Consider the following 22,412-nt stretch of genomic DNA (forward strand, 5'->3'; position numbering starts at 1 on the left):
AAAAGCATTTGACAAAGTTCAACACTCATTCACAACAACAAAAAAAACACAGTAAATTAGGAACATGGGAAACTTTCTAAACTTGATAAAGAAAACTCTATGAAGAAAACCTTACAACTAACACCATAGTTAATGATGAAAATTGGAATGTTTTTCCCCTAATATCAGGACCCAGGCAAGAACATGTTTTCTCACTACTAGTATTTAACATCATATTGGAAATCTTAGCTAGTGCAGTAGGACAAGAAAAGGAAATAACAGGTATACAGATGGGAAGAAGTAAAACTGTCTCTAATTGCAGATGATACTTCTATGTAGAAAATCCCAAGCATTCTATCAAAAGAAACAGCAAGGTTGCAGGATAACAAAATAACATGAAAAATATACATATTTCTGTATACTACCAAAGACTGTGTGGAAATTCAAAGTTTAAAAATCAATGCCATTTATAATTACTCAAAAAACAAAAACACCAAAAAAAAACAAAAAAAAAAAAAAAACAAAAACACCTGTATATAAATCTTAAAAACATTGTACAGGACCTATTACTGAAACTTATAAAATAGTAATGAAGTAAATCAAGCCATATCAAATAAATGTACAGACATAATGTTTTCATGAATTGGAAGACTCAAAACAGCAAAGATGCCAACTCTCAACAAATAAATCTGCCAATTTAACTTAATTTCTATCAAAATTCAATACAGCTTTTTTTTCTGGTAAAAACAGACAAGCTTATCCAAAATTTTACATGGAAATTCAAAGTAACGAGGAATGTTAATCAGTTTTAAATAAGAAGACTGAAGACAGAGGACTCACTTTACCCGATTAAAAGATTTACCACATTAACTAGAGCAATTAGTAAACCAATAAAATAGTACAGGACCAAGAAAAAGTCTGAGTATTAGGTCTTTAAAACCACATGAAAAGGTTTGTTTTTAAAGAATCAAAGCCTAAATAGTCTAAAATGGTTCAACAGAACATGCCCATTCATATGTGTATTCTTATCTCCTTAAATATAAAGGCATTTGATGGCTCAAACCAAAAAATTAAGGTCCTTAAGAATAGAGACAATGTTTTAGAACAAAGGAGATGTTCAATGAAAGTTTTCAGACCTAACTCTCTTTAAACTGGATAGCAATGAATGTATATACAAGACACATAGAGTCTAGGTTCTTTACCATGGAAACAAAACTATCCTCCTGCCAATTAACTAAGGAATCAATGACAAAGTGCCATAGCTTGGCAAGGAAGTCTGAAAGAAACATTTTGTAGTTCATTTTCTATTTTAAGTCTCTCCCTTCTTTTTAAAAAAAATTCCTGAGATAACACTGAAGTGTAAACTAAGAAGAAAGATGTAGCTGAAGGTTTTCCTACGTGCATAATAACCACTGGGTCTCTCTCTTTGATGAATTCTCAGATGTAGAGTAAGGCTCTAGGTTGGGTCAATTTCCAATACGACTCTTTAGATGACAACTGATATCCTGCAATAGGTATTTTCACAGGGAAGAAAATTGTGGGGTTTCTCTTTGGTATGAATGATCAGATTCTGAGTAAGATGTTTCCTCTGGCAAAAGATTTTCCTCAGTGGTTACATGCAAAAAGTCTTTCCCCAATAGGAGTTCTTGAAGATTGACTGAGGACTGCCCACTTGTGAAGGTTCTTCCCACATCTGTCACACTGACAGGGTTTCTCCCAGTATGAACCCTCTGATGCTGAGTGAGGGATGAGCTGCGACTGAAGGCCTTTCCACACTCACTGCACTCATAGGGCTTCTCTCCAGTGTGGATGATGGAGTGTCGAATGAGGTTTGTGCTCCAGCAGAAGGTTTTCCCACACTCGAGGCATTCATAGGGCTTCTCTCCACTGTGAATCCGCTGGTGCCTGGTGAGGCCTGACCTGCGGTTAAAGGCCTTCCCACACTCCATGCACTCGTAGGGCTTCTCTCCAGTGTGGATGCTGAAGTGCCGAATGAGGTCTGCCCGATTGCTAAAGGCTTTCCCACATTCTTTGCACTCAAAAGGTTTCTCTCCAGTGTGGGCCCGTTTATGCAAGATAAAAGTGGAGCAGTGGGTGAAGGCCTTTCCACATTCAGTGCACACATAGGGCTTCTCCCCAGTGTGAATCCGCTGGTGCCTCTTGAGGTATGATCTGTGGTTGAAGGCCTTCCCACACTCGAGGCACTCAAAGGGCTTCTCCCCAGTGTGGATGACATAGTGGTGAATGAGGGCTGCGCTCTCACAGAAGGCTTTCCCACATTCACTGCATTCGTAGGGCTTCTCCCCAGTGTGAATCTGCTGGTGCCACATGAGGTATGACCTGTGTTTAAAGACCTTGCCACATTCAAAGCACTCATACGGATTCTCACCACTGTGGATAATGTAGTGTCGAATGAAACCTGGCCTATCTCGGAAGGCTTTTCCACATTCTTTGCACACAAAGGGTTTTTCTCCAGTGTGGCTCCTGTTATGCAAAACAAAAGTGGAGCGGTGGGTGAAGGCCTTTCCACATTCATTGCATTTATAAGGCTTTTCTCCACTGTGAATCCGCTGGTGTTGTGTAAGGTGTGACTTGCGGTTGAAGGCCTTGCCACACTCCATGCACTTATAGGGCTTCTCCCCGGTGTGGACCATGTGGTGTTGAAGGAGATAAGTGCTCTTACTAAAGGTTTTCCCACACTCTGTGCATTCATAGGGCTTCACTCCGGAGTGAATCCTCTCATGTCGAGCAAGGAGGCGTTTCTTATTAAAAATTTTCCCACATTCGTTGCATTTAAAAATACTTTCCTCTTCCTGAATCATGAGATCATTACCAGATCCACATGAGTCATGGTCATGGACAGCACCTCCTGGAGGGACTGGCTCCTCTACAATCTTTGAACACACACCACCAGGTGTCCCTAAGCTGCCATATTCAGAGCTTGGTTTCCCAGGGAGCTTGCCCTTCTGGGGTTCTATCTCTGGTCTCAAGTGTCCTTCTTGCATTTCCAGTGACCCTTCCTGATCATTGATTTGGCCCAACTGGGAGTCCTCTGAAACTCTTTGTATTAGTTGTTGCTGGAATGAGACTCCCTCAGACAGGGCTGGCTCACAAGTGGTAGGTTCTGTGGCCTTGGGCTTTCCTTTGTCACCTGAAAGAAATTCAATACACAAAAAGATCTGTTAATAATGCCAACATGGAAGAAAGAAAATCAGTATTTCAGTGAAAAAAATGAAGATGGAAATAGTGTCTCTGTGTCTGCCATGTTTCCCGACCTCTGAATCCCAGGATAACAATTTCTTTCTTTCCTGATCCTTGGACTGTTGGCACCTTGAAAGGGAGACCCAGAGAACTAGCTGGGTGAGAGGACAGGGGGCTGGAAAAAGACACGGTCAATTCCAGACTGGATAGTTATGCAAATAAGTAACTCATCTGGGCTCACAGAGAGTTCATGGTGAAGAGATGACTCAGTGCAAAGCCTGAAAGCCCAACTATGTGATCAGAAGGTTGGGGTTTTAAGCCATAAGATAACAACTAGACCTCCAGAAACAGAAGGAGGGCAGGAGACTGAGTCATACAGGCACTGATTTAATCAGCTGTGCTTATGTAATGAGACTTGGTGAAATTCTTAGGTTGGCAATATTTCATGCATATATTGCCATACATCAATGCCAGGAGGCTAACGAGTCTGAGGACATAGTAGCTTATGTTTGGAACCTCTCCAAAATCTGTTCCTAAAAAACATCTGATGCAAACCTATTGGACAAAGACTTTACAATAACCATCTTAAAAAAGCTCAAGGAGTTAAAGGAAGATACAGAGAAAGTCAAGAAAACTAGGTAAAAACAAAATGGAACCATCAATACAAAAAAAGAAAACCTAAAAAGAAATGAAAAAGAGGGAATTCCCTGGTGGTCCAGTGGTTAGGAGTCCATGCTCTCACTGTAGGGGGCCCAGGTTCGATCCCTGGTCAGGGAACTAAGATCCCGCAAGCCATGTGGTGCGGCAAACAAAAAAAGAGAAAAGAAATGAAAAAGAAATTCAGGAGCAACAAGTTCAGTAACTAAAATGAAAAACTCACCAGAGGGATTCAAAGAAAAATTTGAGCAGGAAGAAGAAATAATCTGCAAACTTGAAGACAGGACAATGGAAAATATTGAGTCTGAGAAACAGAAAAAAAGAAAAGATTGAAAAATAGTGAGTAGAGCCTAAGGGACCTGTGATACACCCAATGAATCAACATACTCATTAGGGAAGTCCCAGAAAGAGGAGAGAGAAAGGGTCAGAGAGAATATTTGAAGAAATAGCGGAAAACTTCCCAAATTTGATGAAACATCCAAGAAGCTCAATGAATTCCAAGAAAAATAAAGAGACTCACACTGAGAAAATTACAATCAAACTTTTGAAAGCCAAAGATAGAGTATGGCAAGCATGAAGCAACTTGTTACATACAAGGGGCACTCAATAAGATTATCAGCAGATTTCTCATCAGAAACTTGGGAGGCCAGAAAGCAGTGGTTCGATATATTCAAGTGTAAAACGAACAAAAAGTGTCAAGTAAGAATCCTGTATCTGGCAAAGCTGTCCTTCAAGAGGGGGGAAGAGGGACTTCCCTGGTGGTCGAGTGGTTAAGACTCCATGCTTCCAGGGGAGGGGGTGCAGGTTTGTCAGGGAATTAAAATCTCACATGCAGCTTAGCACGGCCAAAAAAAAAAAAAAGTGAGGAAGAAATTAAGACATTCCTATATATGAAGGCTAAAGGAGTTTGTTACCACTAGATCTGCTCTGTAAGAAATTCTTAAGGGAAAATTCTTCCAGGGTGAAATGTAAGGACACTAGACAGTAATTCAAAGCTATACCAAGAAACAGAGATCCTGATAAAGGTAAATACATGGGCAATTTTAAGAGCTAGTATGACTTTGTAACTCCACTTTTAAAAAATATATATATATGTATATATATATATATGTATTTATTTATTTATGGCTGTGTTGGGTCTTTGTTGCTGCACATGGGCTTTCTCTAGTGGCGAGGGGGGCTACTCTTTGTTGCGGTGCATGGGCTTCTCATTTTAGTGGCTCCTCTTGTTGTGGAGCACAGGCTCTAGGCACGCAGGCTTCAGTAGTTGTGGCACGCGGGCTCAGTAGCTGTGGCACACGGGCTTAATGGCTCCGCAGCATGTGGGATCCTCCCGGATCAGGGCTCGAACCCTTGTCCCCTGCATTGGCAGGCGGATTCTTAACCACTGTGCCACCAGGGAAGTCCCGTGTAACTCCACTTTTTGTTTTTACATGATTTAGAAGACTTTTTAAAATTGTTAATCTAAAGGCTACTATTATTGTAACTTTAGTTTATAACTCCATGTGTAGTTTCCTACATAATTTAAGAGACTAATGCATTCAAAAGAATTAGTGGTTTAAGTTTCTAGGCATACAATATATAAAGATGTAACTTTGTGACACGAACAATTGAAAGGGGAGATGACAGAGCTGTAAAGGATTTTTGTTTGTTACTGAAGTTAAGCTGGTATAAAATCAAATTAGTGTTAAAACTTTAATATGTTAGATGTCATTCCCATGGTAACCACAAATAGCTATAGAATATATGCAAAAAGGAATTTAAGTGTTTCACTACAAAATATCAACTAAACACAAGACTATAACACAGAAAATGAGAAAGAAAAAAGCTATAATGCATATAGAAATCAAATATCAAAATGACAGAAGTCTCTCCATATCAGCAATTACTTTAAATGTAAATGGATTAAACTCTTCAATTAAAAGACAGAGATTATCAGAATTGATAAAAACACATGATTCAGAGACTTCCTTGGTGATCCAGTGGTTAAGAATCTGCCTTCCAATGTAGGCGACACGGGTTTGATCCTTGGTCTAAGGAACTAAGATCCCACATGCCTTGGGGCAACTAAGCCCTGGCACCGCAACTACTGAGCCTGCACGCCAGAACTAGAGAGCCCACATGCCGCAACTATACAGCCCACGCACTCTACTACAGAGCCCATGTGCTACAACTACTGAGCCCGCAAGCTCTGGAACCCACGTACCACAACTAGAGAGAAGCCCACACATTGCAACAAAGAGCCCACGTGCTGCAGCAAAAGATCCCACGTGCCACAACTAAGACCCCGTGTAGCCAAAAATAAATAAATAAATATTAATTTCTTACAAAAACCCACATGATCCAACTATATGCTTTCCAAAAGAGACTCACTTTAGATCCAAAGACACAAACAGATTGAAAGTCAGAGGATGGAAAAAGATATTCCATGCAAATACTAACCAAAAGAGAGCAGAGGTTTCTATATTAAAATCAGACAAGATAGGCTTTAAATCAAAAAAGATTACAAGTGACAATGAAGGACATTATATAAATAAAAGGTATAATACAGCAAGAAGATATTACAATTGTAAACATTTACATAATGACAGAAGATCAAAATACATGAAGCAAAGAATGACAGAATGGAAGGGAGAAAGAGCACTACAACAACAGATGGAAACTTCAACGTCCCATTCTCAATAATGGAGAGAACAACCAGACAAAAGATAAGTAAAGAAATAGAGGACTTAAATAACATAATAAACCAACTAGATCTAACAGATACATACAGAACATTTTACCCAACAACAGTAGCATACACATTCTTCTCAAGTGTACATGGGACATTTTCCAGGGCAGACCATAGGTTAGGCCACAAATTAAGTAAGTCTCAACAGATTTAAAAAGATATCATACAGGGTTTCCCTGGTGGTGCAGTGGTTGAGAGTCCACCTGCCGATGCAGGGGACACAGGTTCGTGTCCCGGTCCGGGACGATCCCACATGCCGCAGAGTGGCTGGGCCCGTGGGCCATGACCACTGGGCCTGTGCGTCTGGAGCCTCTGCTCTGCAGTGGGAGAGGCCACAACAGTGAGAGGCCCACGTACCACAAAAAAAAAAAAAAAAAGGTATCATACAAAGTATGATTTGTGTCTAATGAAAACAAAAACTTAACATACCAAAACTTACAGGATGCAGAGAAAGCAGTGTTAAGAGGGAGAGTTGTAGCTATAGATGCTTCCAGTAAAAAAAAAAGACCTCAAATCAACAACCTAACAACATAATTAAGTAGGAAAAGAAAAGCAAACTAAACCCATACGTAGCAGTAGGGAATATGAAAGATTAAAGATAAATAATACAGGGGACTTCCCTGGCAGTCCAGTGGTTAAGACTCTGCGCCCTCAATGCAGGGGGCACGGGTTTGATCCCTGGTCAGGGAACTAAGATCCTGCATTCTGTGGCCAGTTAAATAAACAAACAAATATTTTTTAAAGGTAAATAGTGCAGAGAATAAAAAAATAGAGAAAAATCAGTGAAACAAAAAGTTAGTTATTTGAAAAGATCAACAAAATTGACAAACCTTTAGCTAGATGCACCAAGAAAAAAAAAATTCAAAATATTAAAATCCGAGATGAAAGTGGGGATATTACTTTTGATTCTATAGAAATCAAAACAGAGTATAAGAGAATACTGTGAAGAACTATACACCAATAAATTGGAAAACCTAGATGAAATGAACATATTCCTAGAAACACAAAACCTGTGAAGACTAAATCATGGAGAAATAGAAAATCTGAATAGACCTATAACTAAAAAGGGATTGAATTAATAATCAAATTCTCCCAACAAAGAAAAATCTTGGACTTGATGGCTTCACTGGTGAGTTCTAACCAAACATTTTTTAAGAAGAACTAAGACCAATCCTCAAACTCTTCCAGAAAACTAAAGTGGACAAAACACTTTAAAACTCATTCTGAGACAAGCATTACCCTAATAGCAAAGCCAAGTACGCTACAAGAAAACTACAGAGAAATATCCTTTATGAACACTGATGCAAAAATCTTGAACAAAATATTAGCAAAATGAATTCAGCAACATATCGAAAGGAATATACACCATGACCAAATGCAGTTTATTCCTGTAACGTAAGGACAGTTCAACATATGAAAATTGATCAGCGTTAACACATCACATTAACAGAATGAAGGAGAAAGTCCATATGATAATCTCAAATGATGCAGTAAAAGTCTTTGACAAAATTCATGATAAAAAAAAAAATCAATGATGAAAGTCTGAAAGCTTTTCCTCTAAGATCTGAAACAAGTTAAGGACATCCATTTTCACCACTTCTATTAAACATAATACTGGAAGTTCTAGACAGAGCAATTGGCAAGAAAGAGAAATCAAAAGCATCCAAACTGGAAAGGAAGAGGTAAAATTATCTTTGCTTGCAGATGGTAGTTTATTACATGTAAAAACCACAAAAACGTCACAAAATAACTGCTGAATAAATGAGTTCAGCAAAGTAGCAGGATACAAAGTCAACACACAAAAATCAGTTGCATTTATATACATGAATAATGAACAATCTGAAAATGAAATTACAAAACAGTTCTATTTACAATAGCATGAGAAAGAATACTTAGGAATTAATCAACGAAATGAAACACTTGCACAATGAAAACTACAAAACATTGCTAAAAGAGTTAAAGATGATGTAAATAAACAGAAACACATAGCATGTTCCCAATTTGGAAACCTAATATTGTTAAGATATCAATACTACCCAAAGTGATCTACAGATTCAATGCAATCCCTATCAAAATCCCAGCAACATTTTTTTTTAAATCTTTTGGCTGCGCCGCATTGCATGGGGGATCTTAGTTCCCCGATGACCGGGGATCAAACCTGCGCCCCCTGCATTGGAAGCCCAGAGACTTAACCACTGGACTGCCAGGGAAGTCCTCCAGCAAAATTTTTTGCAGAAATAAAAAAAAATCCCCCCTAAAATCTATAGTGCATCTGAAGAGACCCTGAATAGCGAAAACACTCTTGAAAAAGAAGAAGTTGAAGAACAGAAAATTCCCGATTTCAAAACTTACTACAAAACTACAATGATCAAATACAGTGTGCGACTGGCATAAAATCAGACAAATAGACCAAGGGAATAGAATCGACAGCCCAGAAATAAACCCTCACATATATCATGAAATGATTTTTGACAAGGGTGCCAAAACCATTAAACGGGGGAAAAGACAGTGTTTACAACAAATGGTGCCAGGAAAACTGAATACCTACATGCAAAAGAATGAAATTGGACCCTTACCTAACATCATATACAAAAATTAACTCAAAATGGAGAGAAGGGACTTCCCTGGTGGCACAGTGGTTGGGAGTCCGCCTGCCAGTGCAGGGGACACGGGTTCGAGCCCTGGTCCGGGAGGATCCAACATGCCGCGGAGCAGCTGGGCCCATGCGCCACAACTGCTGAGCCTGCGCTCTAGAGCCCATGAGACACAACTACTGAGCCGGCATGCCTAGAGCCTGTGCTCCGCAACGAGGAGTAGCCCCCGCTCACCGCAACTAGAGAAAAGCCCATGAACAGCAACAAAGACCCAACGCAGCCAAAAATAAAATAAATAAATTTATAAAAAAAAAATGAAGAGAAGAAAACATAGGGCAAATGTGGCATGGCACTGGAGTTGGCAAAAATTTCTCAGATATGACACCAAAGGCACAGGCAACACAAGAAAAAACAGAAAAATTGTAGTTCATGAAAATTAGGAAAATTTGTGATCAAGACACTACCAACAGAGTAAAAAGATAATCCAAAGAATGTGACAAAATATTTGCAAATCATGTATCTGAAAAGGGATTAATAACCAGAATATACAGAGAACTCAAACTTAACAAAACAAATAAACAAAAAAACAGCCTGATACAAAAATGGGCAAAGGACTTGAATAGACATTTCTTCAAAGATATACAAATGGCTAACAAGCACAAGAAAAGATGTTCAACATCACTAATCATTAGGGAAATGAAAATCAAAACTATAATGAGATACCAGCTCACAACCATTAGGACAGCTATTATCAGAAAAAACAGAATAACAAATGTTGAAGATGTGGAGAAACTGAAACCCTTGTGCACTGTTGGTAGGAATGCAAATTGGCACAGACTGTGGAAAACAGTATGGCAGTTCCTCAAAAAATTAAAAAAGGAAATATTGATACTACATGATTCAGTAATTCCATTTCTTGTTATATGAATTCTTTCAATTCAAAAGAATTGAAATCAGGGTCTCAAAGACATTTGTACACCCATGTTCACAGCAGCATCATTCACAATAGCTAAAACATAGAAGCAACCCAAGTTTCCACCAAGGGATGAATGGATAAGTAAAATGTGAGACTGAGACACACACACACACACACACACACACACACACACACACACAAGAATATTACTGAGCCTTAAAAGGGAATGACATTTTAACACATACTACAACATGGATAAACCTTGAGGACGTTATGTTGAGTGAAATAAGCCAGTCACACACACAAAATAGTGTGTGACTCCATTTACATGAGGTACATAGAATAGTCAAAAATCACGGACACAGAAAGATTGTGGTTGCCAGGGGCAGGGAATGGTAGGGACATAGGGGGATTACTGTATAATGGGCACAGAGTTTCAAATGATGAAGAGTTATGGAGAAGGCTGGTGGTGATAGCTGCACGACATTATGACTCTATTTAATACCACTCAATGTATACTTAAAAATGGCTAAGATGATAAATTTTACACTATCTGCGTTTTACCATACCCACAAAAAAAGATAACATGAGTAATGCACAAAGAATCCCTACAAATCAGAAAGAAAATGCAGGGCTTCCCTGGTAGCACAGTCTGCCTGCCAACGCAGGGGACATGGGTTTGAGCCCTGGTCTGGGAAGATCCCACATGCCACGTAGCCACTAAGCCTGTGCGCCACAACTACTGAGCCTGTACTCTAGAGGCCAAAAGCCATAACTACTGAGCCTGCGTGCCTCAACTACTGAAGCCCGCACACCTAGAACTTGTGCTCCACAACAAGAGAAGCCACCGCAATCAGAAGGCCACACACCACAACAAAGAGTAGCCCCCGCTCGCCGCAACTAGAGAAAGCCTGCACGCAGCAACAAAGACCCAACGCAGCCAAAAATAAATAAATAAATAAATTTGTTAAAACACAAGAAAATGCAAACAATAGAATAAAAGAGACGTTTATCACGAAATGACATTTCAAAGAAGAAAACTTAATTCATAGATTGACTCACAATCATATGATAAGGTGCTAAAGTTCCTTATGAATGAAGGAAAAGCAAATCAAAACCATGTGGGATACAATTCTGTATTCACTTGATTGTCAAAAATTGAGGAGCCTTATAATAGCAGGTATTGGTCAAGGTATGGGTTGAAGAAACCTCCATTCTTTCCTGGTGGAAGTGTAATTGGTTTAGCCCCTTTAGAACACAACAGGAATTATCTTGTAAACTTGAGAATTTGCACAGCCTATAATCCAACAATTTCACTCTAAGAAACATTAAAAGACAGCCTAAACATGAGCAAGATGACCAATATATACAAATGTTCTTGGCAGCACTGTGAGAGTGAAAAAACGTGAACAATTAAATGCTACAGACAATGGATGAATACAGTGTGAGACAGGAATATTTTTAATTTATTTTCTTCACTGTAAGGAACTTCAGCATATTTTTACTTTGAGCAGAGAAAAGGATAAAGTTATAAAACAAGCAGAATATAAGTGATGAAGGCACTTTCATGAAAAGCTATTTTCCAGATTCTGATGTCGGAACTGGCCATGCACAGGGGCAACACCTCTTCAACTAGGTGAAAAGAGAAGCTACAGATAAGGGAGTCCAAATGAGTGTGGAAGGGCTGAAGATCAAGCAATATGAGGCAGACTTTACTTTCAACATGAAAACTTGCTGACACATTAGTGGTCACATGCTCAGGCATCTGTGGCTACACCTGGGGTAGCTCATGCAGGACAGAGAACTGACCAGAGGCATAAAGCAGATGTAGAGACCAGTTAGGGGAACTACTAGCATCCCGCAAGGAAAAGATGATGAGAGCTTGGACTCAGAATGTGGGGACAGATCTGATGGGAGGTGGTAGAAGTGACAGATTCAGGAGATGTACATGATGTAAAATGGACGGGATGTGGGAGGTAGCCGGATATAGGGGCCGATAGAGGTGGAGGGGTGAGGATACAGTCTCTGGGGCTGTATCCAGTCTCCAACCTGCCTAGACGGCAGGACTGTGCGCTCTAACTTGGGAGAGGAAGGAATGAGCATCGTGACGGGTTCCTTGCCAGGCATGCTGACTGGGTGCCTCTGAGATATTCAGGTGGAGAAGGGCAGAGAGCAGAGGGCAGAAGCTCGGAACTGCCTCTCTGAGGGGCTGTCGACGGGCTGCACACAGACACTCGCAGGCTGGTGGGGCCACCCGAGGGACTAGGAGGGAAAGAGCACGACTCTGTTGGGGCCCCATCACCACACACGGCGGCCCCAGTACCCTCAGCAGCCCAGATGTGGGGCACAGCAGGACAGGTGTCACCGTCAGGTTTTACCAAACAGGAGGAGTAGGGAGACATGCAACAAGGGAAGGCTTCTTGAGTGTCTGGACGGACAGGGTGGGAAAGGGGAGGCAGACGAGAGCTGGAGAGGAGCTGGGAGAGGAAGGAAGGCCCTTTTCCTCAGAGGTCAGAGGGAAACGTGAGATGCATTACTCATTACGATACAGGGACATGAATGACACCAACGGCTTACTTCCCACGAGCCACTGACTGCAGCGCAGACGCTGTGCTAAGCGGTTTTAAGCTTTAACGCATTATGTGACCACGTCCCCAACAACCCGGAGACGGAGCAACTATCAGGAACAGACTGAGCGCAGCAGACCACACTCGCCAAACCATCTGCTCCTCCACCTGGACACATGGCTCAGCCCCATCTCCCAGCCCCGTCCCCCGAGTGTGGCCAAGCGCCTAGTGCCTGTCAGTGGAAGCGGGGGGCTGGTGTTTGTGCGAGTCTTCCTTGCCCTCTCACTCTCCTCTGCCTGCTGCAGGAGGTCAGGACAACCTTCAAGCCACATGCTGCCGGCAGAGTGGACCCAGGTTCCTGAACAGCTGTGTGATGCACAGTCACACGGACCGGGTGTGCCTCAGAAAAAGTGCTTCCAGGGACATCCCTGGTGGTCCAGTGGTTAAGACGCCGAGCTTCCACTGCAGGGGTCACGGGTTCGACCCCTGGTCTGGGAACTAAGATCCTGCACGCTGCGAGGCATGGCAAAGAAAGAAATACAAAAAAAGAACAAGTGCTTCCACATGCTGAGCACCAAGATGCTGAAGTCTGTCTGACATGGCAGCTAAGATTTAACGTAGTCATACGTATATATACAAAGACACAACGAGATCCCGAAGTTCACTAGGGCCACAGAGCTGGTGATCGGTGAAGCCCAGGCAGCTGGAGCCCAAGACACATCTCAGCTCATGCACCCCTATCCTCCAGGAGGACAGAGGGACCTGGAGTCAAAGGGCTCCGTGGCCTCCAGACCACCACAGAGGCCCGAACAAGACGCTTCCCCAAGGAACCAGGGCCAGCGACCTTCCCCTGCAGGGTCTCCCAGCTGCCCAAACCTTGGCTCCTACCTGGACAGGTGCTTCGGGAGAGGTCTTTCTTCACTGTCCACAACTCCTGCCCCTGCTCCAGTTGGTAGATCAGCTCAGATCTGGGAACAGGACACCCTGTTCATGAAGAAAGGAAGAAGACACTAGGATTTCTGTGAAAACAAAGAAAACCTCTCGATCTAGTGTGGGACCTCAGGATGTGGACAAGACCTCAGAATGAAGCTGCTCCCATGCATATACAAAATGCTGCACTGTGAACTGGAAACCAAAGACATGCCACACTGCAATGGAGTTTTTATTCCTAAGTCAAAAACTAACATATAGTGTATAATCGTAGTAAAAGGACTGTGTTCAAGCAACTTAAATGCATTACATCATTTCAAAATTGAAATAAATTTATGGAGTAATTTAAACAACTAACGTATTTAAAATATTGACTCTTGGGAATTCCCTGGCGGTCCAGTGATTAGGACTCTGTGCTTCCACTGCAGGGGGCAATGGGTTCAATTCCTGCTGTGGAACTAAGATCCCGCAAGCTGCATCGTGCAGCCAAAAAAAAAAGAAAATTGACTCTTTTCATTCAAAACAAGTTATGTGTCTTCATTGATCCAGTTCTTTTTTTAGAACCCAAGCAAAGTTTTGTATTGTTCTTCCTATAGGCCACAGAGGATTCTATCCTAGGGTTTCCTCACAGCATTCCCAGCAAGTACATATTGTGATCAGTACCATTTTTAAAAAAATTATAGTTCATTTACAATGTCAGATTAGTTTCAGGTGTACAGCAAAGTGATTCAGTGTATTTACACACACACACACACACACACACATATATTCTTTTTCAGATTCTTTTCCATTATAGGTTATTATAACATATTGAATATATATAGTTCCTTGTGCTATACGGTAGAACCTTGTTGTTTATCTATTTTATATATGGTAGTGTGTATCTGTTGATCCCAAACTCCTAATTTATCCCTCACACCCCACCCCCCAACTTTGCTTACCATAAGTTTGTATTCTATGTCTGTGAGTAGCCCTATTTTATAGATAAAAACCATACAGAAACCAATGCTCAGGCAGATAATGTGATTTGCCAAAGAGGCCAGAATTGGTGAATGGCTGAGCCAATATGGAGCCCAGGTCTAGCCATCTCTGCTCTGTGTGCTGTTTTACCACAAGGCTACACACACTGTTCCAGAAGGTGCTGGATCTAGGCACGGGGATGATGAGACTCCTGAGGAGTAACAACGGCAGTGATGGCAGCGAGCTTCTCAACGGCTAACCTGCATGTAACCTGGTCACACGAGGCACTGTTCTGACCCCTGCCCGTAAGTTAGCCATGTACCCTTGCTACGGCCCTGGCAAGTAGATACCATCTTACCCCATTTTACCAACGAGCACCCCAAGGCACAGACAGCTTCAGTAACTTGCCCAGGACCACAAGGTTTTAAGGAGCAGAGTGGGGACTGAACATAAGAGTCTGGCTCTGGAGCCTGGGCTCCCCAGCACCACACTAAGGAGGAAACAGCAACACCCCTGAGTGGGGCCGGCATCCTGAGACCGAGTGCAGGGCAGCCGTGAGGCAGGGATGTGAGCACGAAGATTCACCCGCTGGGAACAGGGGCCGGGGTGGTGGGGCAGACTCAGTGACCCTAGATTTCAGCGTTTCATGAACAACTAGAAAATAATAAAATTGAGAATCTTACACAGTGGTGTATGGTCACATCGGACATTTATAGAAACATCAAATAACATCTACTTTCATCAGTATTTCATAAAAGGATTGTTGCTTAAAATAAACCCACAGAGGACAGCTTCATCAATGAAAGTGTATGTTCTTTACTGGGTAAGTTCAGCTGTATGAGACTCAGTGCAGTAGCTGAGTTTTCCTGACTTTGCTAAGGACCAGGAGAGCATGAGAATCAAATGGGTGCCTGGAACAGGGCTGATATGCAGTCAGTCCTCCAATGACCAGAGTGAGCTGTGACTAGCATTAACATTAATATTTTTCTTAAAAGTGACCCACTTTTTATTTTTCTTACATTCGTTCAAAAAGGGAATCCTCATTGTAAAAACAAAACAAAACAAAAGGGAATCCTGGGCTTCCCTGGTGGCGCAGTGGTTGAGAGTCCGCCTGCCAATGCAGGGGTCACGGGTTCGTGCCCCGGCCCAGGAAGATCCCACATGCCGCGGAGCAGCTGGGCCCGTGAGCCATGGCCGCTGAGCCTGCGCGTCCAGAGCCTGTGCTCCGCAGCAGGAGAGGCCACAACAATGAGAGGCCCGCGTACCGCAAAAACAACAACAACAAAAAGGGAATCCTGTTTAGCTCTGATAAATGGGAAACAGAAACCCAGAGTCACTTGAGTCGATGGCAGGTCAACCTGAAAAGGCAGCAATAAAATCCAAAGGATGGGGCTTCCCTGGTGGCGCAGTGGTTGAGAGTCCGCCTGCCGACGCAGGGGACACGGTTTCGTGCCCCGGTCTGGGAGGATCCCACATGCCGCGGAGCGGCTGGGCCCGTGAGCCATGGCCGCTGAGCCTGCGCGTCCGGAGCCTGTGCTCCGCAACGGGAGAGGCCACTACAGTGAGAGGCCCACGTACCAAACAAAACAAAAGAAAACAAAACAACAACAACAACAACAACAAAAAACTCCAAAGGGTGAGGTTAAGTGCCAGCGAGCTTATGCTGCTGCTCAGGGACGGGGATCCCTCTGTTGAAAATGGGAAATTAGCAATAGTGGGGGTGGGGGGAGGTGTTCAGTACTGAACCCGGATTTTCACTACATAATCAGGAAGGACACAGAATAAAGGAATGGCTTCCTCGGGGTGTCTCTCAGTGTCCCTGGTGAAGTGTCCGTGAGCCTTCAGAAACAGGGTTTCTCAGCCTCTGTTCAACTGACATTTAGATCCAGGCAATTCTTTGTTGAGGAGAAGGGGAGGGAGTACGTATGTCCTGTGCAGCATAAGGATGTGTAGAAGCGCTCCAGGTCTCCACTCAATAGATGCCTGTAGCATCTACATCCCAGTTGGGACAACCCAAATGTCTCCAGACATTGTCATGTGTCCTCTGGGGGACATCATCCTTGGATGAGAACCACTGGCTTACAAGGATATAAATAGGGTGACGGGAAAAAGCGACTGTGACAGGGAAGGGGCCTCCAAGAGATTTCGTGATCAGGAAACAGCTGGTGAGGAGGTGGTGACTGTGCTGAGAAGGGGTAGCCATGTGAAAAGCCCAAGCACACCCACACCCACCAGGCATAGAGAACAGCAACTGCAGAGGCCCGAGGCAAGTACGTTAAGTATGTGCACAGGAAATAGCAAGACACCAGCGTGATCAGAGCAGACTGAGCTCGGGGAAAGCATGGGGAGGAGAGTGAAGGGTGAGCAGGGCCAGATAGTGGACATTCTTATTTTTTAAATTTTGTTATAAAATATCTAAATATGTCAAACGTTTCCTAATTTTGTGTAACCTCTTCTCATTAACACAGAATACAATCCCAATTCTCTAAAAACAGGCATGTCTTACCCTATGCCCTGGATTTACAGCTCTCCTTTCCCTCAAACTGAGAGGTCTAAAGTGATTATCCTCAGGCTGCTGTTTCTCCACCTTGGCTCTCTTGCCCTTGTGGGCTGGATTATCCTTTGTTGAATGGGGCTGTCTTGTCCATCCTCAGGTACTAAGCAGCATCTCTGGACTCTAACCTGCTAGATGCCGGGACCACCCACACCCCAGGTGTGACAGTCAAATGTGGCTGCAGACTTCCAAATGTCTCCTGGGGATAAAACTGCCAAGTACTGAGAAGCACTACTCTCTCAGCTTCTCTCTCTTGGACTAGCAGAGGATCTTGGCCAGGACTCAGGGAACAAGAGACAATCATGAAGGCACAGGAGAACAGAAAAGCCCCATAACCGAGATCCTGTGGTTTAGAACAATACCTGTTGGCACTGAAGGCAAACACCTCCCAAGGCCCCACCTGCCTCACCCTCTTCCTGGAGACCATCCCATCACTCACAGCCCCGTGGACTGGGTTGCAGGGGATACGTGAGCCAACCAGTCCCACCCAGTCAGCTCCCTGTCTGGAATGTGAAACAAGAACCTCAGACAGAGGCCAGTCTGTGCTGGGCACTGGGGTGGAGGCTCAGGGAAGTATGGGCTCAGGTGGCCACTCCTGCACTGCCTCCATCCCTGGAGCCCAGCAGCAGAGAAAGAAAAAAAGAGAAACAATATAAGTATGCAAAGAAGTAGAAACAAGGTATCTTGGGGCCCCAGAGAGCAGGGACTGGGGTGGCCACTCCTGTCACAAACTTGCTGAGGCACAAAAGCCATTTTGAAAAGACAGAGACATGAACAAAGCCAGAGGGAAAACCAGGACAGGAGATCCAGAAGTCAGGGCATAATCCTGGTGGTTCCCAGTTCCTACATCAGTCCATCATATGGCCCAACAAGAAATTCTGCCTTTGGGTTCTGCAGAACACCCCTGTTTCCTTCCATCATTTTCTAGGAGCCAAAAAGGAACTTTATTCAAAGAGACACAGGGATAGCAGGCAGGAAGAGATGAATCTCAAAAATGACTGAAGTTGTGAGGAAGAGGGAGGAAGGGCTCCTGAGGCCGTCGTGACCAGCCAAGACGGAGCCAGAGTTTGGGATAAAGGAGGTGGCAGGTCCTCTGCATAGCAAAGTGGCAAGGCCTTACCCAGAGACACCAGAAGCCCACAGTTTTCCAGCATCACCTCCTGGTACAGGGTCCTCTGATCCAGGTCCAGCTGCCCCCACTCCTCCTGGGTAAAAGTCACGGCCACATCATCGAACGTCACAGACACCTGGAATGTCAAACAGAGATAGTAGCATTAGCCTTGGGATGGTTGGATGGGATCAGAACCAGTCTCTGCATCGCTGGTAAAGGTGCAGCAAGATCAAGGCCCTAATCACTGGGTACTTCCTCTGCACTGGGCTGAAGGGGAGGTGGACAATGCTTTGGACATAATACGATACAGCTATACTTTGGAGATATTGGGGGTTTGGTTCCAGACCACTCCAATAAAGCCAGTCACATGACTTTTTTTTGGTTTCCAGGAGCATATAAAAGTTATATTTACACTATACTGCAGTCTATTAAGTGTATGATAGCATTATGTCTAAAAAAATAATGTAGACACCTTAATTAAAAATTACTTTAAAAAAAAAAATTACTTTAGGGACTTCCCCGGTGGCGCAGTGGTTAAGAATCCACCTGCCAAAGCAGGGGACACAGGTTTGATCCCTGGTCTGGGAAGATTCCACATGCCGCGGAGCAACTAAGCCCATGTGCCACAACTACTGAGTCTGCACTCTAGAGCCTGAGAGCCACAACTACTGAAGCCCGCACGCCTAGAGCCCATGCTCCACAACAAGAGAAGCCACCGCAGTGAGGAGTCCGCGCACTGCAACAAAGAGTAGCCCCCGCTTGCCACAACTAGAGAAAGCCCGTGCACACCAATGAAGACCCAACGGAGCCAAAAAATTAAAAAAAAAAAAAAAAAAGTACTTTATTGCCACCTACTGTATAGCACAGGGAACTCTACTCAATGCTCTGTGGTGACCTAAATGAGAAGGAAATCCAAAAGAGGGGATATATGTATACGTATAGCTGAATCACTTTGCTGTACAGTATAAACTAACACAATACTGTAAAGCAACTATACTCCAATAAAAATAAAATTTAAAAAAAGGAATAAACTGAAAAGAAGGAAAAAAAATTTTTTTAAGTACTTTATTGCTAAAAAATGCTACCCATCATCTTGAGCCTTTAGTGAGCTGTAATTTTTTTGTGGGTGGAGGGTCTGAACTATTGTGAGAACTACCAAAATGTGACACAGAGACACGAGGTAAGTGAATGCTGAAACGCTTGCTGGACGCAGGGTTGCCACAAAACTTCAATCCGTAAAAACACAGTATCTATGAAGTACAATACAGCGAGTTATGCCTATAGTGTAAGAGAGAGGAGCCTACTATGCAGGAGCCATTGGAAAATGACACAAGTCAATGGAAATGACATTGGAACTGTGAGATGCAGACAGAAAGGACTCTAGGATGTCAGAGGACTGAGTAAGTGATGATAATATCAATAACGTTAACAACAGCAGTACCTGAGCTTCACTGGTCCTACTACCTGCTGGTCCCCATGCTGAGTGCTTTATGTTGTCTAAAAGCAACTAAGTCCCTAGCCGTCGTTTTCACCAGTATCTCCTGATTAAACACACTCCATACAGAGTTTTCCTTGTTAATGTTACTTCCACCACCATATTCTATACATTCTCCTCAATGTGAAATGTCCAGCAGATGCAGGACCACATCCCTATGTGACCAGAACCACTAAGTAAATATAAAAAATCCAGCCACTCCACTCTCAGATGAACAGCCCCACCAATGCAGATCTATCATTTAAATGCTCCAAGACATCGCCTCATGGTTTTTCACCTGCACTTTCAGTGCTCACATATCTCTGCATTCTAGCTTCATCCTAACAGCTTTCTTGAGTTAATATTTCAATTAAAGACCTAGAAATTCCTAATAAATTGGTTCATACCTAGGAACCCTGCAATATTACTCATTTCTGGTACTGGATAAACTCATATTACTGCGCACATTTTGGGCAGGTAGGTAAGGATAGAAAAATTAACTAGGGCGTCAACATTGACTACCAGATGATATGCGTTTAATTAATTAAAACTCTCCGGCAGGTAATCCTACAGCATCCTCTATGATTGTTTAAGGGCGCACATATGGATGGCTTTCTCTGGTTGGTTTTAAGTTGGAAGTGGGGACAAGGATTAGGGAAAGGGTCAATTATTAATCAAGTCCTGGCCATTTGGGGCCGATGTTACATAAGTCACTGTTTCTTTTTCTGGACTGTCTCTAGAGATAGGAATCTGGCTTCTGGCAAGTCTGACTTAGGCCGGGCTAGACTCCTGGGTTGTTGATTGTAGATAAGGGACTGGATTACGGGGCAGGTTGTTTGTCAAAGTTCTATTTTTACACGCGGTCTATTTTCCATTTGCATATTCAGTCTCGCATGTTCTAAGACTGGAAATAAAGTCAGTGACGAGCCAGCTTCACCGGTCGTACACAAACACAACTGCAAAGAGAAATCTAGCGCCTCTCTTGACTTCCATCCTGCTCAGGAGCCCTCTCCGAACCAGAAGAGAAGCAGCAAGGCCAGAAACATGGTCCACTCACCCGCGTCGGGTCCATCCACGCCGACGCCATCATGGGACCCTGAGGAGAGAGCGGGGCCCGTAGAGGCGGCGACAGAGGCGGGTACCGCGGGCTCAGCCGACCACCACCCGTTCCCTGCCCTGGGCTGGGTGGCCGATCGAGCGGAGGCTCACCGCTCGCTCAAACGCGCGGAGGGGAGCCCTAGCCTCCTTTCTGCTCATTTGCGAAGAGCCGCACTAGAAGCGGCCACGGAACTGCTATCGCCTGCCCACAGCTGGCGTGGACGGAACAGTCGCGCGCTAATGACATCTACAGCCAAAGGGGTCGGAAGTCCCGCCCCTGCGCAGGAAATGCCCCCGCCCTGGGCCGTCATTGGTCCAGCGCCTGCTATAGACGCGCGGTGCACCGCCTTCTGGGTAATGTAGTTTTTTCTTAACAAACAACCGGCCTCGGAGCGCGTTCCAGAGCCGTTATTCCTCCATGTAAACGACCTAGGAGGCCCAGGGGTACTTCCCTGGCAGTCCAGTGATTAGGACTCCGCGCTTCCACTGCTCGGGACCTGGGTTCGATCCCTGGTGGGGGAATTAAGATCCCACAAGTTGCAAGGCACAGCAAAAAGAAAAAAGACTTACGAGACCCAGAGCCCTGAAACAGACCCGCCTCTTCACAGGGGACACAACTTTGGGGAACCAAGGAGCACTGAAGGTGCAGGTGAAAAAACTATGAGCCAATGTCTTGGAGCATTTTTTTTTTTTTTTTTGGTTGCACACAGTGAAAGCGCGGAGTTTCAACCACTGGCCCGCCAGGGAATTCCCTTGGAGCATTTAAATGATGGATCTGCAATGGTAGGGCTGTTCATCTTAGAGTGGAGTGGCTGAATAGCTTGTATTTACTTAGTGGTTCTGGTCATATAGGAATGTGGTCCTGCATCTGCTGGACATTTCACATTGAGGAGAATGTATAGGATATGGTGGTGGAAGTAACATTAACAGGGTAAACTCTAAATGGAGTGTTTTTAGTCAGGAGACACAGTGGTGAAAAAATGCCCAAAATGATCAGAAAACATGTTTGAGCTCCTCGCTGAGTAGTCTGGATGTTTACTCTGGTGCAGTCAAGCTTATTGTAAATGAAGGGAGCAGCTGCCACAAAAAACTGCAACAGGAGGATATAGGGGAATGTTGGAAGAAAACTCCCAAAATTGCTGCAAGCAGAGCACATGATTTCAGAAGAGGTTGAAGATACATTTATTATCAGGGATGATTTATCCTGACGCAATAATATGACAACACCGCGTAAGTGCTAGTGAATTCATTTGAGAATTGGATGGCATTGATGTGCAGTGAAACATTTTATCTTGAAGATGGCACCATGTTGGATGTCAGTATAAAGAGAATGGACCTCTGGATTGATTAGTGTCCTGTTTTACAAATGACATACTCCTGAAAATATGGGGAAAGTTGAGTTGAGTCTAGGAGCCACTGGGATAGGTGGTAGGTTATGTATGCACCACTAGGGTGGTTATTTGCATAAAGTAGTAATTTGTTTTCAAGAAGAGTCGTTAAGTCACAAAACCTGCGGCCCAGGAAGGGCATCATTTTGGGCTGCTCTCGTGGGAAACAGTTTCTACAGAAATAAAGATTCTAGGGACTTCCCTGGTAAGACTCTGTGCTGCCACTGCAGGGGGCGTGGGTTCAATCCCTGG

The 22,412-nt window shown here is 43.6% G+C and overlaps 1 protein-coding gene across 1 annotated transcript in view; it reads right to left on the reverse strand.

Annotated features, from left to right (window-relative positions):
• The window catches only part of LOC116744200 (zinc finger protein 805-like), a 59,002-nt gene extending 38,043 nt beyond the window's left edge, over nucleotides 1-20,959 (reverse strand). The window contains exons 1-4 of the mRNA XM_032613619.1: nucleotides 20,732-20,959; nucleotides 18,210-18,336; nucleotides 13,534-13,629; nucleotides 1,680-3,130 (exon numbers count right to left, since the gene is read on the reverse strand). Of these exons, the coding sequence (XP_032469510.1) occupies nucleotides 1,680-3,130; nucleotides 13,534-13,629; nucleotides 18,210-18,336; nucleotides 20,732-20,764 (1,707 nt within the window). The 5' untranslated portion in view covers nucleotides 20,765-20,959. The remainder of the gene's footprint in view (nucleotides 1-1,679; nucleotides 3,131-13,533; nucleotides 13,630-18,209; nucleotides 18,337-20,731) is intronic.
• Nucleotides 20,960-22,412: the final 1,453 nt, after the last annotated feature.

The sequence above is a fragment of the Phocoena sinus genome, chromosome 19, assembly GCF_008692025.1.
Source record: "Phocoena sinus isolate mPhoSin1 chromosome 19, mPhoSin1.pri, whole genome shotgun sequence".
Lineage (NCBI taxonomy): Eukaryota > Metazoa > Chordata > Mammalia > Artiodactyla > Phocoenidae > Phocoena > Phocoena sinus.